Source organism: Balaenoptera borealis, assembly GCF_965194805.1.
Source record: "Balaenoptera borealis genome assembly, chromosome: 3".
NCBI classification, from domain to species: Eukaryota; Metazoa; Chordata; class Mammalia; order Artiodactyla; family Balaenopteridae; genus Balaenoptera; species Balaenoptera borealis.
In genome coordinates, this window is record NC_138866.1 from 31760729 (window position 1) to 31776171 (window position 15443).

Genomic DNA, 15443 nt, shown 5'->3' on the forward strand with positions numbered 1-15443 from the left:
ATCAAAAATGAATGAAATGCTGAAGGATAACCCAAAATAACAAGCCTTCTGTTAAAAACAACTTTTCCTGAATCACAACATGAAATTCCAGAGGCGTAAGAAATCACATGGCTCCTGTCTCGGGAGCCTCTGGGTTGGCATGAGTGGCGTGCGCGGTCGGGACAGCTGCAGAGAATCTGGCCGAAGAGGAGACTGCAGGAACAAAAGGAGGGACCAGAGGGACCAGGCTTGAAGGCACTGACTTCCCTCTTTTTGGGAAGGGACTGGCCCAGGGACTGGACATGTGGTCTCCAAGGAGGAGATGCTGCAGAGTGCACGATCTTGGGGAGTGATTCACAGGACATCACTGAACAGCCCTTTCTGTTCATTTGGCCACACAAGGTTCAGCACCCATCCCCTGGAGGACTGCTTTTCTGCCCTCCCGTCATGTCTGGCACCAAGCTGCCACTGGGCCATCACCAATCCCCAAGTCTCAGAGTCATCCAGGGGCTCCGAGAACACCCTGAAGAGGAGGGGACCCCAAAGAACCATTCCTCGGGGCTCCCTTTGGAACAGACAATGGCCAAGAAAAGAGAGGTCTTGTCAGGGCAGGGAAGAGGCAGACTCCCTGATAAACAGAACAAAGTCAGTCTTTAAAATTGTGCTCAGGTGTGTATCAAGTAGGGGTGGAGGGAGTGAGAATAGAAACAGAATATGCGCAAAGTTAAAATGTCACCTCTTCCACTGGAATGGGTTTCTCCATTTAATTTAATCTAAAGGCCCTTTTCCCCATAGAGTAGGCAGGCAAATGATGTGAAAAAGATAACATCATCACCCAGTCTTAACCTACAAAGGGACCTTGGACCACGTCTCTGGAGGAGGGCACCCCTTCTGATGAACTCACTGGCCAAGTGAAGAGATGCTGTTCAGCTCTGGTCCAGAAGGAGAAATGAGGATGGTGTAAAAGCTCAGTGGGACGGCTGTTCCCAAACACCAGGGGGAACGCCAGCAGTCAGAGGGAAGAGCTTCTAGGAGCAGGAGTCAGGGTGAGATGGGGATACCTGGGCTTCCTCGCCAAGGCTGAGAGCAAGAGTAAGTGCCTAGCACTCCTGCCCCTGCACGCTCCAGCCCAGGCCTGGCACGTGGGAGTTTCTGTCACTGCTCACGGAAGTCAACAACGATCAGAAGAGAGGCAGAATAGCTCAGTGGTCAAGAGCACGGGCTTGGGGTCAGATGGATCAGCTTCCACCACTTGTTAGCTCTGTTTACTTTAGCTCTCTAAGTCCCAGGTCCTTACCTGTAAAAGTAGGGTAACCACAGCACAGGCCTCACAGGGTCGTTGTGAGGATGAAACACAATAGTATATGTAAAGCATTGAACCCAGCGCCATAGTCAGTTGATAAGCGGTAGGTTATCAGCTGGTCTAGGGTAGCAGTGTCCTCAGCCCATGTAGAGCAACCCCGGCCTTCCTGACCCATCCCCGTGAATGACCAGTCTCTCAGGTGGATTGCAGGGATGACCAAGGGCGGGGTGGCGGGGGCAGTCTGCTCTAGGTACAGGCAATGAGGGGCACACTGTCTTTAGTTTACCTCAAAAAATAATAACAAAACTAAGAATCAGTCTACTTTCTAAGATCACTATGTCAGCAACTCAATACAATGTCTGTGATAGAATATCCCTCCCCTCTGGGGTGGACCACACCTCCACCCCTGCCTTTGACACACCACTGCCTGATGGTCAGCTCCTTCCTTAGATGCTCCTTCTGTTTCTTTCCTTGGCCCCCTTAGCACCAAGTAGAGGCCTTGGCACACGACAGCTATTGATGGGCCTGTGGCCCTGGGCAAGGTCCTTACTAGTCCGGGCTCCTTTTCCTCATTTAAAATGAAGTGGTGGCACCTATGGTCACCTTATCTTTGACAAAGGAGGCAAGAATATACGATGGAGAAAAGACAGCCTCTTCAATAAGTGGTGCTGGGAAAACTGGACAGCTACATGTAAAAGAATGAAATTAGAACAATTCCTAACACCATACACAAAAATAAACTCAAAATGGATGAAAGACCTAAATGTAAGGCCAGACACTATCAAACTCTTAGAGGAAAACATAGGCAGAACACTCTATGACATAAATCACAGCAAGATCCTTTTTGACTCACCTCCTAGAGTAATGGAAATAAAAACAAAAATAAACAAATGGGACTAATGAAAGTTAAAAGCTTCTGCACAGCAAAGGAAATCATAAACAAGACGAAAAGACAACCCTCAGAATGAGAGAAAATATTTGCAACTGACAAAGGATTAATCTCCAAAATATACAAGCAGCTCATGCAGCTCAATATCAGAGAAACAGACAACCCAATCCAAAAATGCACAGAAGACCTAAATAAACATTTCTCCAAAGAAGATATACAGATTGCCAACAAACACATGAAAGGATGCTCAACATCACTAACCATTAGAGAAATGCAAATCAAAATTACAGTGAGGTATCACCTCACACCGATCAGAATGGCCATCATCAAAAAATCTGCAAACAATAAATGCTGGAGAGGGTGTGGAGAAAAGGGAACCCTCTTGCACTGTTGGTGGCAACGTAAATTGATACAGCCACTATGGAGAACAGTATGGAGGTTCCTTAAAAAAACAAAAAATAGAACTACCATATAACCCAGCAATCCCACTACTGGGTATATACCCCGAGAAAACCATAATTCAAAAAGAGTCATGTACCATAATGTTCATTGCAGCTCCATTTACAATAGCCAGGACATGGAAGCAACCTAAGTGTCCATCGACAGATGAATGGATAAAGAAGATGTGGCACATATATACAATGGAATATTACTCAGCCATAAAAAGAAATGAAATTGAGTTATTTGTAGTGAGGTGGATGGACCTAGAGTCAGTCATAGAGAGTGAAGGAAGTCAGAAATAGAAAAACAAATACCGTACGTTAACACATATATATGGAATCTAAAAAAAAAAAAAAGAAAAAATTGTTCTGACAAACCTAGGGGCAGGACAGGAATAAAGACGCAGACGTAGAGAATGGACTTGAGGACACGGGGAGGGGAAAGGGTAAGCTGGGATGAAGTGAGAGAGTGGCATGGACATATATACACTACCAAATGTAAAATAGTTAGTGGGAAGCAGCCGCATAGCACAGGGAGATCAGCTCGGTGCTTTGTGGCCACCTAGAGGGGTGGGATAGGGAGGGTGGGAGGGAGACGCAAGAGGGAGGAGATATGGGGATATATGTATATGTATAGCTGATTCACTTTGTTATGCAGCAGAAACTAACACACCATTGTAAAGCAATTATACGCCAATAAAGATGTAAAAAATAAAAATAAAAAATAAAATGAAGCGGTGGTACTAGAGGCTATGGTTCCCATGGCCAGCAGTCTAGCCCAGAGCGTCCCCATGGCTCAGAGGGGGATCCAGCTCAGCCTCCCCCGCCCCAGGGGAGCCCAAGCACCAGCAAGCGGCTGAGTGAGGGGCAAGGCTGCTGGGGGCCTTCAGATTCGCCCCCATGCCTGGCACCCCCTCCACGGTCATACTGTGTCCAGCCGTCTGTGGCTCAGAGGCTCCCCCCAGAACAAAACTAGCAACGCCTGCCCCACGTCCCCAGAGCACCCACTCACAGGAGCGTTTGCAGGGGGCTCTGTAAATAGGGCACAGTGCTGGGATGAAGTGTAGTGGGTGAGGGGGTGTAAGGGACAATTACAAACCAACCAGCCTGTCTAAATAATTTCTCCCTGGGGCACCTAAAATGGCCATGCACGGTTCACCGTTGTCTGAAGCAGTGACCTAGTCCTTCCCACACAGACGGAAACTGAGAAGTGGAGGAAAACAAGATATAAATTCTACAGAAGATATTTCTTCTAGGATGGATTGTCCCAATATAGTATGTAGGCACTTTTTTCAAACTTTTCCCCCAAAGCATCACTGACTCACAGCCACTCAAATTTTAGAAAAGGCTCCATCTCTCCTGACTCATGCCATTAAGTGAGCTCATATGACCCTTCCACCAAAAAGAATACGAAACGCTTCAGAGTGGTTTTGGAACGAGAAGTACTGAGAAGTGGCAAGCTGGCGTCTTTCTAGTTTTTCTCAGTAACTTTGTTGACCTTGACCTGATAAGCTCTGTCCTTTAAGGACAAGAGCTAGCAAATAAAAATTCAGGCGAGAAGGAAAGAGGGGTCAGGGGCCAAGGTGGGGAGATGGAAGAGATATTTTTTAATTTGTCAAATAAAGTATCATAACTTCACACTTCATCCCCCAAACAATAATGTTGCCCATGTGCGTGTGTTAATAAGATATATACCCTGCTTACTTCCAAAGCCATTTTACAAATAAACACAGAATGAGGACCCTCGGACCAAAGCAGAGATAGCAGTTGCCTTCTAGCAAATTGGCAGAAGCCAATTACAATACCTCGGCAGGGCCTTCAATTAGGTTTTTTTAGCAGCAGAGGCCAAAAGGAGAACATTGGGATGTGGTGGTTTTACTCTTAACGCCACAAAGCATACATACTCAATAAAATCTCTGCTGGTGGAGCAAGTTCCAGACCCCTCCCAGCCACCCCTGCACCTCCGTGTTCCAAGCAGACAACGTGGGGTGCAGGAGCAAGGCCACTGGGAAAACTAATTTTAAAACCAGGTTAAGATGGACTGTGGAGCAAGGCTCTCTGGGGCCTCCGAATGTGTTTCAGCTCCTCCTGGCAAAGGGAGAACTTGAGAAAGGCCTTTGTTGCCAGGGAGAAAGCCATAGGGATGGCCACCCATGCCTGTCCCCGGCTCTATTCTACTGGCCCTGGTGGACCAAGACACCTGCATAAGATAGATGGGCAGACGTCCAGAAGGCCAGTGATAGACATAAACATCAAGGATCTGGTTTTATACAGGTATTTTAAATGCACACGAGCCCAGCCCCATCCGCGGCTGCTAACGTTCGTGGATGACTCGTTCTTCCTTCCAGCCACGTGGTGTGCGAGGTTCCAGGTGGCTGTGAGGTATTTGCTTACAACAGCTACCGCTGGTTTCCCCCTAGAACTGTTTATTTTTCCAGGCCTAAGGTTATTACATCACCCCGCGGTTTCTGGGCAGGCCAAGAGCACTGGTTTGGGGACTGGGGGATCCAGCCAGGAGGCGCTGTTGCCTCCGTGACCCCAAATCCCAGTCCTGGCAGCAGCCATCCCAGCAGGAGCTTCCAGGTGAGGGAGGAGCATCAAAAATGTGACCAATGGGCCCAAAGCAGGCCTAGAAGAGCACCGATCCGAGCCTGGCAGGTCAGGGCAGGATGCTGTAAACAGCTTACTTGTGACGTGGATGGTGAGAGAGGCAAACACTCTCACTTACCAGGGGGACAGGGGTCACTGTCACGGCAGAACTTATAAGAAATGCATTTCCACCTTGCGTCCCCGCTGATGGCTTGTTTCCAGGGAGCAGAGTTACCACCAGCTGCTGCATTCACAGATTACAGAAGGAGGGTCTGCCAGGCAAGGAGGTAAGGAAGGAAAGGCGTGGTCCTTTTGGATTTAACACACAGGGTCAGGTTCTAGGGCTTCTTGGAGTCCCAGATCAGATCATGAAGGAAGTGAACTAGAAAAGATGGAGATAAAGGAAAGAAAGAAATGGGGGGGAGGAAGGGAAGTCCAATGACCTCAGAGTGGCCACAGGAGGGAACCAGGCGGAGACAGAGGCAAAGGGCCTTCGTACATGCCTTGAGGGCATGGTTTGCAAGAAGAAAAGAGCGAAGGCTCACGTGACCACATTTCCTGAGAGATGGCATTTACCCAGAGGAGAAAGCACAGAGTTCTGTCATACAGAAAGAGAAAAAAAACAAGACTTTTATCAATCACAGCCGTGGGAAAGTGCCTGCATGTAGTAAAATCCAAAGCAGTAAGATATGGATGAAGGATGAGATGAAGCCTAATTTTTGTCATTTCCTTAATCTCTTTACTCTCTTCTCTAAGATGTATTATAGATGATTACAGTTTTTTGAAATTCTAGTTATATTGAGAAATGCCTTCGTCACTAGCTCCTGATACCAAAAACTCAGCAAGAGTTCCTGTTTTCTTATAAAAGCAGAACAGAGTCTCTGGCCAACTTGTATAGGAGAAGATGCTGGCTCTCAAATTCTAGGATGTTCGCCGCCAGGTGTGCTGTCCGCCTGGCTGCAAGAAGAACCCCTGGTACAATGGAGGCGAGAATCAAACAGAAGTTCAACAGGCAAACCTGCTGCCGCTGAGCCCGCCACATACTCAGAAAGAGACACTGACCATGATGAACACATGACAAAGCCTTAAAAATAAGGGCCAAAACCTCCAGGAGGAGGGAAGGAGACAGGATAAGTCTGCAGGCATATGTGTCATGTTATTGCAAAACTTCAGCTGCCCAGTGGAACCTTTCCAACATCAACAGTCCCCAGGCCAGAAGACAAACCTGGCGTCACAGGGTCTGAGTGTGAAAGAAGGATGTTTGGGGTGTAAAAGAAACTGGGATGCCTTTTTGCCTCTGAGAGAGAGAAAGCTGAGAAGAGCTCTCACTCAGTCGGCTCTCAGAGTCCCACTCCAACCTCCCCAGAGGCAAGGGCAGAAGCTCTCCTCGACCCAGAATCTTTCATTAAACTCTAATGGGAAAGTGTCCCAGGGGCCTGACTCAGAGGCTCTAATCCATACCAGAGCCAGCCGCCCAGACCCAAGTTAACGTACAAGTCTATCTGACTTCTCATCAGACCAAGTGAGATCATGTGAAAAGTGGCTAGCACAATACATCAGGACATTCCATTGAGTTTTTTTTCAATAATTCACCTACTATGTACACCTACTATGTGCCAGGCATTTTAGATACATTGAATTCTCAGAAAAATCCTGCAAGGCATTAATGATTTTAACTAATAAGTAAGGAAATCAAAGCTCAGGGTAGTTAATTAACTTTCTCAAGGTAACCCAGCCTCTCAGTGGGAAGCAAGCATCGGAAGCCAGGTCTATAGGTTTGCCTGATACCAAAGCCCATGCTTCTACCATTACATGGTTGATCTCTTCTATATACAAAAGATTCCCTACCCCCGACCTATGAAGGCCGAGCCTCAGGATGCTTCCTGGGCAACCCACTTGTGAGAGCACGCACAGGACAGGATATTAAAGCTCACGTGAGAGCAGAAAGTGCTATGTGAGCTGCCTAAAGAGTTTTGTGCTAATGCAGGCTTCCCCAGGCATGTCAGGAAACATCTCAGGAGGCACAGTCCCTACTTCTAGGAAAGGGGCCCCAAAACGTGAGAAAGACACACCCCCGGACACACGCTCCCATCCAAATGCTTCTACTTCAATCTTATATAACAGGGCCAGCAAACTTTTTTTCTGTAAAGGATCAGATCATATTTTAGGCTTTGCAGGCCAGACGGTCTCTGTCACAACTCTTCAACTCGATGGTCGCAGCACGGAAACAGCCATAGACAGTATGTAAAGAAATGGACATGGCTGTGTTCCAACACAACTTTGTTTGCAAAATCAGGCAAGTGGCCATTTGCCAACCTCTGTTACATGCCTATGTGACACAGTGTCCCTCATACCTAATTACATCAAAAAGGTTGACAGGCACTCAGTCAGTTTTACCACCTGATCATGATGGAGAATGTCCCTAGTTTATTAGAAAATGCCTATGGTATCAATCTGAGATAATGACTGCTGGTCTCAGTTACTCCCAGGGAACCTTTAGCTCTCCTCCAACTATCCTGTCCTATATGCTAAACTTACAGACATAACTGGGGCAAACCAGGAAAAAATAAAGGTGGCTGGGTGCCTCTCACAAAAGGAAGGGGATTGTACCTTCCTGGAAACCATTTTTCAATATGATCCCATACTCATGCAATTGGAAACTACACAGGGGAAGAAGGAGTGGGAAGGGGAAGGACTTGAGTGGAAGCAAACATCATCAAACTTGACACTGCCACTTTACTATACACAGAGAATACAGCCCAAGAAGATAGGCACTCTATTCCCAAAGAGAAATCATTTTCTCCAGCCCCACCACTTATTAGCTGTGACCCAGGACAAGTTACTTCCTCTCTCTCATCCTTTGACTCTTCATCTGTAAAGTGGGGATAATAACAATACTTACAGGGTTATGGTGACGCTCAAATGAGATAACACACAGCTGATATGGACTAGCTATGATGACACTGATGGTTCTGACTTTACTGATGATGATCTTTTCTCCTCATCCTTCTCCAAAGCAAACACGTTGAGCTAGATTCTCTAATAGATATAATAGACAGGCAGTAAAGCCCTTGCCTTCACAGAGTATAACTTAGGTAGAGAAATTAACCACTGGCAGGCGGAAAAAAATCATGGAAGCAGTTGCTAAATGTCAAACGAATGCTTCAGGCAAAAGGTGCTGTGTAATTTCAGAGAGAGCTCTCCCTCTTATCTACCCCTTGGTCACCGTATGAGAATTGAGCCTCCTACTGGGGCTCTGCAGACATGCTGGGGGCTCAGGGAATGCGGGGACCTTTTGCAGATATCACTTCCAGATACCACAGGCACCAAAACCACTTCTCTTTGACTTATCATATTTGCCTAACAGTGAAGGGGGAGTGGAGGAAGGATCTAAGAAGCTTCCTAATAGATGTTTTTGCTTAGGGTGACAATCACAAATTCTTTCTTGATTGAAGAATTCTCACTAGAAGAAGTATCGTTAATATTCCCATTTTCCCTACCAATGATGATGATAATAATAAATACAATTGTACTTACAATTTATCATGCACTTACTATTTCTCACTTAGCCAGACATTGGTTAAGTACCATACAGACTAACTCAGTTAATCTTTACTCACCGTCCTTTAAGGGAGAGACTATGATCCTGGCTGAGAACTGAGGCTCAGTGGGCGTGGCCAGGGCAGGGGTGGGGCAGGCATTTAACTTGACTGGGTCACTTACTAAGTGTTGGAGCCAGAACGAGAACCCAGGTTTGCTGATTCCAACGCCTGTGTTTTAACCATGGCACTGTTCTGTCAAAGACTCTGGCCCACGGGACATCACATGGGCTCCTTCCCACCCCAGCATCCCACACCTCCTCCGGCTTCTATCAAACAGGGAACCAGACACATGCCGAGGTACTCAGCAGAAAAAATCAACCAGGACTATGTGACTTCACCTCATGGTCTAAACCATTCCGTGCACTCCAGTCCCCACGACCTTTAGGACAAAGCTGGCATACTATACAGATAAACCAAAAGGGGGGCAAGGACAGCACACTCATTCATTAATGGTCATGCAAAACCCTGCCTGCCAGGTGAAAGGGATGTATCTTTAGCTTACAGTCCTTGCTATCTATCAGGAAACGACGATATGGCTAAATTCCACAACCAGGCATAAATATGCCAAGTAGCATTTCTCACAACGAAGTCTGAGGCTGAAAGAAGGATGATTTCCCCCCCGATAGAGATACAGATTGGATCTGTTAATACCTTTTCCTGTCGATGGACATCTGATCTCTTTTGATGGTAAATGAACTTTATCAACTTTGGTTTTCATTGATGGTAAATGAACTCTAATCTGATCACTCTTCAGAAATTACCACCTTTCTACAAGGGTTCAGCCAGTACCAAAACCTGAACACTCACAAGACCCTCAAAAGATCAAACCAGAAAAGATAAGATTGGAGGCAGCTATTTAGAGCCTTAAAAACACATAGATCCAAGGCTCTTAAGGTTTGAAGTCCAACTTCTCTATGCCCAGCCATTCTTCTTTCAAATTCTTCTGCATGGCATTAGAAAAGTCAATTAAAATATTAAAACATACCATCAAACTTTTTTTTAGCTAAAAGGATCAACTACTCATGAAAGACTATCCCTAAGCTATTAATTGAAGACAAAGTTGGAAGAGATTAACCCATCTCATCTCCACATTTTACAGCTGCGGAAGAAACTGAAGGCCAAACTTGTTAAATGACTTGCCCAAGCCCACACAGTGATAGTCATGAAGCAACCATATGGCACCCGTGGACAGATCAGGTACATATCAGTGCATAATCCAAGGCAGATTATTTACCTGAATTTCTTACATTGGTATTGTTCAATTTGGAGTCCTTGATTACCAAGTGCTTAATCCAGAGAGTGGGAGCTGTGATTTCTGGAAAAAAAAAAAAAAGAAGAAGGAGAAGAAGAAGAGAGAAAATAACGTCTGGGCAAAGAGAGTATGTTACTTGGAGTGTAACCCCCAGACTTTTTAACAGCTTTTTTAAAAGCCTGAGGCATCAAGGCTTGAGCCATCTCCCTCATCCCATATCCACTTTGTCCCAACACCCTCTTGCTTCCTTTCTATGGAAGATCATCTCCCCATCAGCTCACAGGAGTCAACCAGGGCCTCCTGCGCTGGGAGGCCGAGTGGTCAGAGTCCAGAGGCGCTGAGCCACTCCATCCAGGAATAAAAATATTATCCCAGGAGGTGAGGAACATGCGCCAAGCCAGGCCTTTCTCAGCTGCTTCCCTGGAAGAAGATTTAAAGGGGGTAAATCAACAAACGAATGCCAAACAAACCACAGAGACCATTTTAGAGGAAACAGCTGAGCCACAGCAGGTTTTAGCTTGCTGAGACTCTGCTTCACATGGGGAAGAAAGTAATGGGTCTAATGTGTGCTTCAATCCCCTTTCTAATAGTTTCTCATCAAACAGAGGCTGAATTCCTCCATCCAGAGAGCTCCAGGGTGCCTCCAGGCTCTCCAGGGGTGGGGTCACCCAGTGGACAGGTGCCGTGGAAATCTGAGGATGACCCTGAACACACTGTAGAGTGACGAGATCTTCCATGAGTGTGTTGGGAAGGTCTTTCAAGCTTACATGGTCTCCATTCCACTCCCCCACCACCCCCATCAATCCTCCAAGGTCCCAGACTTGCCAATGATCTAGGACATTTGTAGATCACAGAAACGTTTTAACTTCTAGGCATGAACACACACATATGTTCCACTCCATGACCAGTTGCAAAGGATATTTCACGTTTCTATCTAAAGCTGAGCCTGGGCTAGGGACATCCTTAGCCACAGAACCAACCAGTGGCGTCATTTCTTTTTACTCCTCTGTCTCACTGTCCGGTCTTAGGATCCAAGCCTGGACATACTCGGCTGAAAGCTGCTGAAAGGCTGCCATATATTGCACTGAGCTCCACATCTCATTGTCAGACTTTCTAGAAACCGCACTCTGCCGAGCTTCCTGCTCCTCCTCATGGGAGCCTGGAGTACTTAGCAAAGCACACTGAAGAATGTAGGCCCTGAGCAGCTCAAACTCAAATCAAAGCCAGCCTTCTGCACCCAAGCTCCTCCTGTCCGTTCCCCATACCTCCAGAGATATCCAACCTCTATTTTGCCACCAACCACCACTATTTCTCTTGACCTAGAATTTCTCCTCTCCCAAATGTCTTGACTCAACTCTCAAGGTCCCTACAACTCAGCCAAACCAGCTCTATACACCAGTCTCTTTCCTGCTACTTTCCTCACTATACCCCGTCTCCACCATATTCTCTCCTTTGCCCCTGCCTGGAACACCCTGATTCCTCCCCCACATTTTCAAGGTCCAGCTCAAGTTCCCTCTCTTCACAGGATCTTTTCCCATACCACTGTGATCTCTTCCTTCCATACATGTCTATTACAGAAAACAAACAAACAACTGAGACCATATAGTTCCATACATAAAGTTCTCCTATAGTTGCCGATCTCTTGAGAGCAAAGGCTTCCATCTCATCTACTTCTCCTTTGTCCCCCAGAGGCCTCCCACAATGCTGGGCACAGAGCACTACAGGAACTTGTTAAGTGCTGATTCATTTAGAAAAGGGAGGCTGCTGGCCCGTCTTTCTCAGCCCTGGCTCCTTGGTCTTGGCAGCCCACAGGGCCCATCCAGGCTGTGTTATTATTGGACGTTAGCAGCCAGCAGGAAGCCTGGTGAGAACAGAGGGTCTTTCCAGAAGTGGAGGGTGTACTAGTTCCTGGGAGGGTTTGCATTTTTTAAAAGGTTAAAACAACCTGGCTTAAACTGGGAAAAAATTGAAATTAAAAAAGAAAAAAGACAATAATAATAAAGCTTAAACAAACAACCGAAGGAAAGACCTCCCCAAATCTGAAAATGGGTGGGAGAATTCGAATCTGAAGTAATACAAGAGCTTACCATCTCCATCGAACACCGGCTGGGTCTCCATCGTGGGTGTCGGCTTAGACCCGTCATCTGAATTGAGGGTTAAAAAGAATCGAAAAGAGACTACCATTATTGAGGTAAATACTATCTACTCTCCAGCACTGTTGAATGGTTGGGGTTTGCACATGGCCCGGCCAAGTCCCAGTGAACAGACCAAAGAGAAGGAAAAGAAAGAAGAAAAGAACACGAAGGAAAAGAGAATCACAGAGAGACACCAACAGTAAGACAATCCAGGTGTGTGCTCGCCATTCCAGGGAAGGGACCCAAGTTGTCATGGCTCTGGAGGACCCCTTCTCATAACTCTATACCAGCATGACTCCGTCAGCCCTTGTTCTTTCCTCAGGAAAGCTGGGAGGGCTATCTTCCCCAGCAGCCCTGAGTTTTGGCCAGAAATGTTAGGAGATGTTGGCACACTTGTGGCATCAAATTCTGATGTCCCCAGCTCCTTCCTGCCCTCTTGTGAAGGGTACCAGCCAGTACCTTTTTAGTGGCCTTCACTGAGGAGCTTAAGGAAAACAAGAGACCATGGTGCTATTTCCTCCCAAAATCCTAGCTATTTCTCCATCCTCATCTAAAAACAAAGTGAAGGTAAGAAGGACTATTTCTCTCTCCAGCATGCTGAACTAAAAAGAATGGGGAATCCTTAGAACACTTTTAACTCTGAAACAGCATGCACCCCAGTTCCCAAGGAGAGATGGGGGCAAACAAAATGGGAGAAAACATGAGTAATTGCCCTGGATTTGCTTTGAAATTTCTAACACAGATGATAGGAGCAGGGAGTTCTCAGTAACAAAGTTCTAATACTTATGGTCTTAGTAGTGTTGGCAGCTCTCTCTGTAGACCAAAAACCTCTACGGATCAGAGTAAGTTCAGGCTTTATTTACCTTTCAGGACTCTGAATTATGCTCATCAAGATCCCAAAACCTTAATTTTGAACAGTGGTTCTCAACTTTTTTTTTTTTTATTGCCCATCTAAGGAGTATTTTTAGACTTTTTTTCCTAATTAATTTCCAAGTGAAATGTTAATAACAAAGATACACTGTATACCTGTTTGTGTACTGTATGTATATCTGTGCTTTGTATGTAAAAAGAGCAAGTGCTCTTTTGTGCCCTAAGACCCAATTTCCACCTCCTCGGTGAAAGCTGGGAGCAAGTATCTTTACCTGCGTTGAGAACGCATACTTCCGAGATTTTTCTGTTTTCTCCCTTGGGAGGGGGAGGGAAGGAGAGCACTGTGGTCTCGGACACTGTGGTTACACAAGCCCTTCTTCCCAAGACCCCCAGAGATCTTTCAGGACTGAACACTATATTCTCCAAGCATTAGCTATGGAGAATGCAAGTTCTCATATAGCCCGCAACGCCAGTCAGATCATCAGTGATGACAGCCTTCACCATTTGGAGCTCCCAGAACTCTTGGCAGAGTTCCCTGCATCTTATCAGGGGAGGGAGAAAGAACACAGAGTCCTGATGCCTTTCTTACGCCAACACCCCACCTCTGGGATCTTAAGATTCAATAGCTATGGAGACCCTAACCCTTGCTTGAGGCTGAGGCCAGCAACCTGGCAGTTGTGTGAGACCTGACCCTGCTATAATTCTCATGTGCCAACGTAAGACCCAACTCCCGCAGCGGCCAGGGTGATCCTGAGCTATCCGACAATCACCCCCAGACATGAGACGTGGCAGGAGGAGAGGAGTAATGAAGCTGAATATCTTATTTGCCTCAAACTGGGGTCCAGAACAGTCATCTTTTGATGCCAAACTGTGTACGTTTGATCTGGAAGTCATTGAGGGAGAAGAAACACAGAGCAGAGTCACACAGTGTCATTTTTTAAAATGGCATCACTTCCCTGACTCTATTAACACCTCTTTCCACTGAATTCAATGAACCACTGAATGAAGTCTTTTGGCAGCTGCAGTGCACATTTGGTTGCTGCTGCCGGATGCAGAGTTCACAGTCTAAATAGACCTGCACAGTGTGCTCAGCCCCTCCACACAGGGTGGCTTCACTTCAGGAGTCTTAAAGGGAACAAAGGGCAAGTGAGAAATCAAACATTCTCAGAGGGACGACGATGACAAGCCAAGTGAAAAATGGCTTATGAGATATTTTAATATTCAATTAAAATCCTCCCCTACTCCAAGAGCCGTATCTCTCTCTGGAGCAGGACGACAGAAAATACTCTGTTTACTTCTCCCATCATCCACATGAGAGTCTGGGACTGCCCATCTGGTCCAGCAATCAGTAAAGAAATCTGCTGCTCAAGGAGAGGAAGGAGGGTTTCCTGTGTCCCCGGGGAAGTCGAGGACCTCCACGATTGCCCAGATGCAGGCCCAGAAGCCCACATAGCATGAAGCCACGTGCAGGGAGTGAATCTTCCTGCAGGGTAGGGTCACCGAGGGTGAAGACATACAGCTGCACTGCCACCATGGAGGCCCTAGCTGGAAATCTTTATGAAGTGAGAAAAGACAAAGTGCCCTGCTGCCAGGAGAGCCACCTGTGAAATCCAGCATGCCCCAAGGATGGGCAGCCAAGCCAAAGCCAATAGGACCCTCTGACCATCATCTCCGGGCACCTGGGCACCTGGCATCCAACCCAGCAAACAAGCGCACCCTTCTACCAAACATAGGTCCAAGGCCTGGGTCCAAGGTCCACATCAGGCCTGCTTCCTGGCAAGCCCTGGGGCAACACCAGGACCCACATTGGGCGCGGGAGAGAGAGAAAAGCTTCCGCATGTGCCCCTGGCCTCCCGGTCTCCAGTGGGGTCACAGTGCAGATACCGGCTTTGCAACCAACTAAGTTGGGTAACCTGAACCCCTCACTTTTCTTCTCTGGGCAGTGATATCCTCTTCTAAAAATGAAGGATGGCTGCACCCTTAGCCTCAGGACATGGGTAGCTGTAAAAGACTCTAAAGGCCTCTTAAAGAAGGTATTAAATCATCGAGTGTTAAATCATCTTATCCAACTGCTTACTTTTAAAACTGGATTCGTAGAATTAAAATTCTATAAAGTTTTAAAAATAAAAAATAAAGTAAACCTTACAACTCAATAAGAAGACAAACAGCCTGATTTTAAAATGGGTAAAATATTTTAATAGACATTTCAAAGATGCACGGACAGCTAATAAATACATGAAAAGATGCTCAATATCATTAGTTGTTAGGAAACCACAAATTAAAACCACAGTGAGATACCACCACATGCCTACTAGAATGGCTGAAGTTTTAAAAATAGACACTATCAAGAGACAAGGATGTGGAGAAACTCAAACCCTCATTCC

At 46.3% G+C, this 15443-nt stretch overlaps 1 protein-coding gene across 3 annotated transcripts in view; it reads right to left on the bottom strand.

Moving 5' to 3' along the window:
• SMOC1 (SPARC related modular calcium binding 1) overlaps positions 1 to 15443 on the bottom strand; it is a 153131-nt gene that overhangs the window by 26681 nt on the left and 111007 nt on the right. For 2 of the 3 annotated variants that reach the window (XM_082384358.1, XM_082384357.1), the window contains exons 6-7: positions 12142 to 12231; positions 10037 to 10117 (exon numbers count right to left, since the gene is read on the bottom strand). In XM_082384358.1, coding sequence (XP_082240484.1) covers positions 10037 to 10117; positions 12142 to 12231 — 171 coding nt within the window. The remainder of the gene's footprint in view (positions 1 to 10036; positions 10118 to 12141; positions 12232 to 15443) is intronic. The other variant, XM_082384359.1, reaches the window with a different exon arrangement.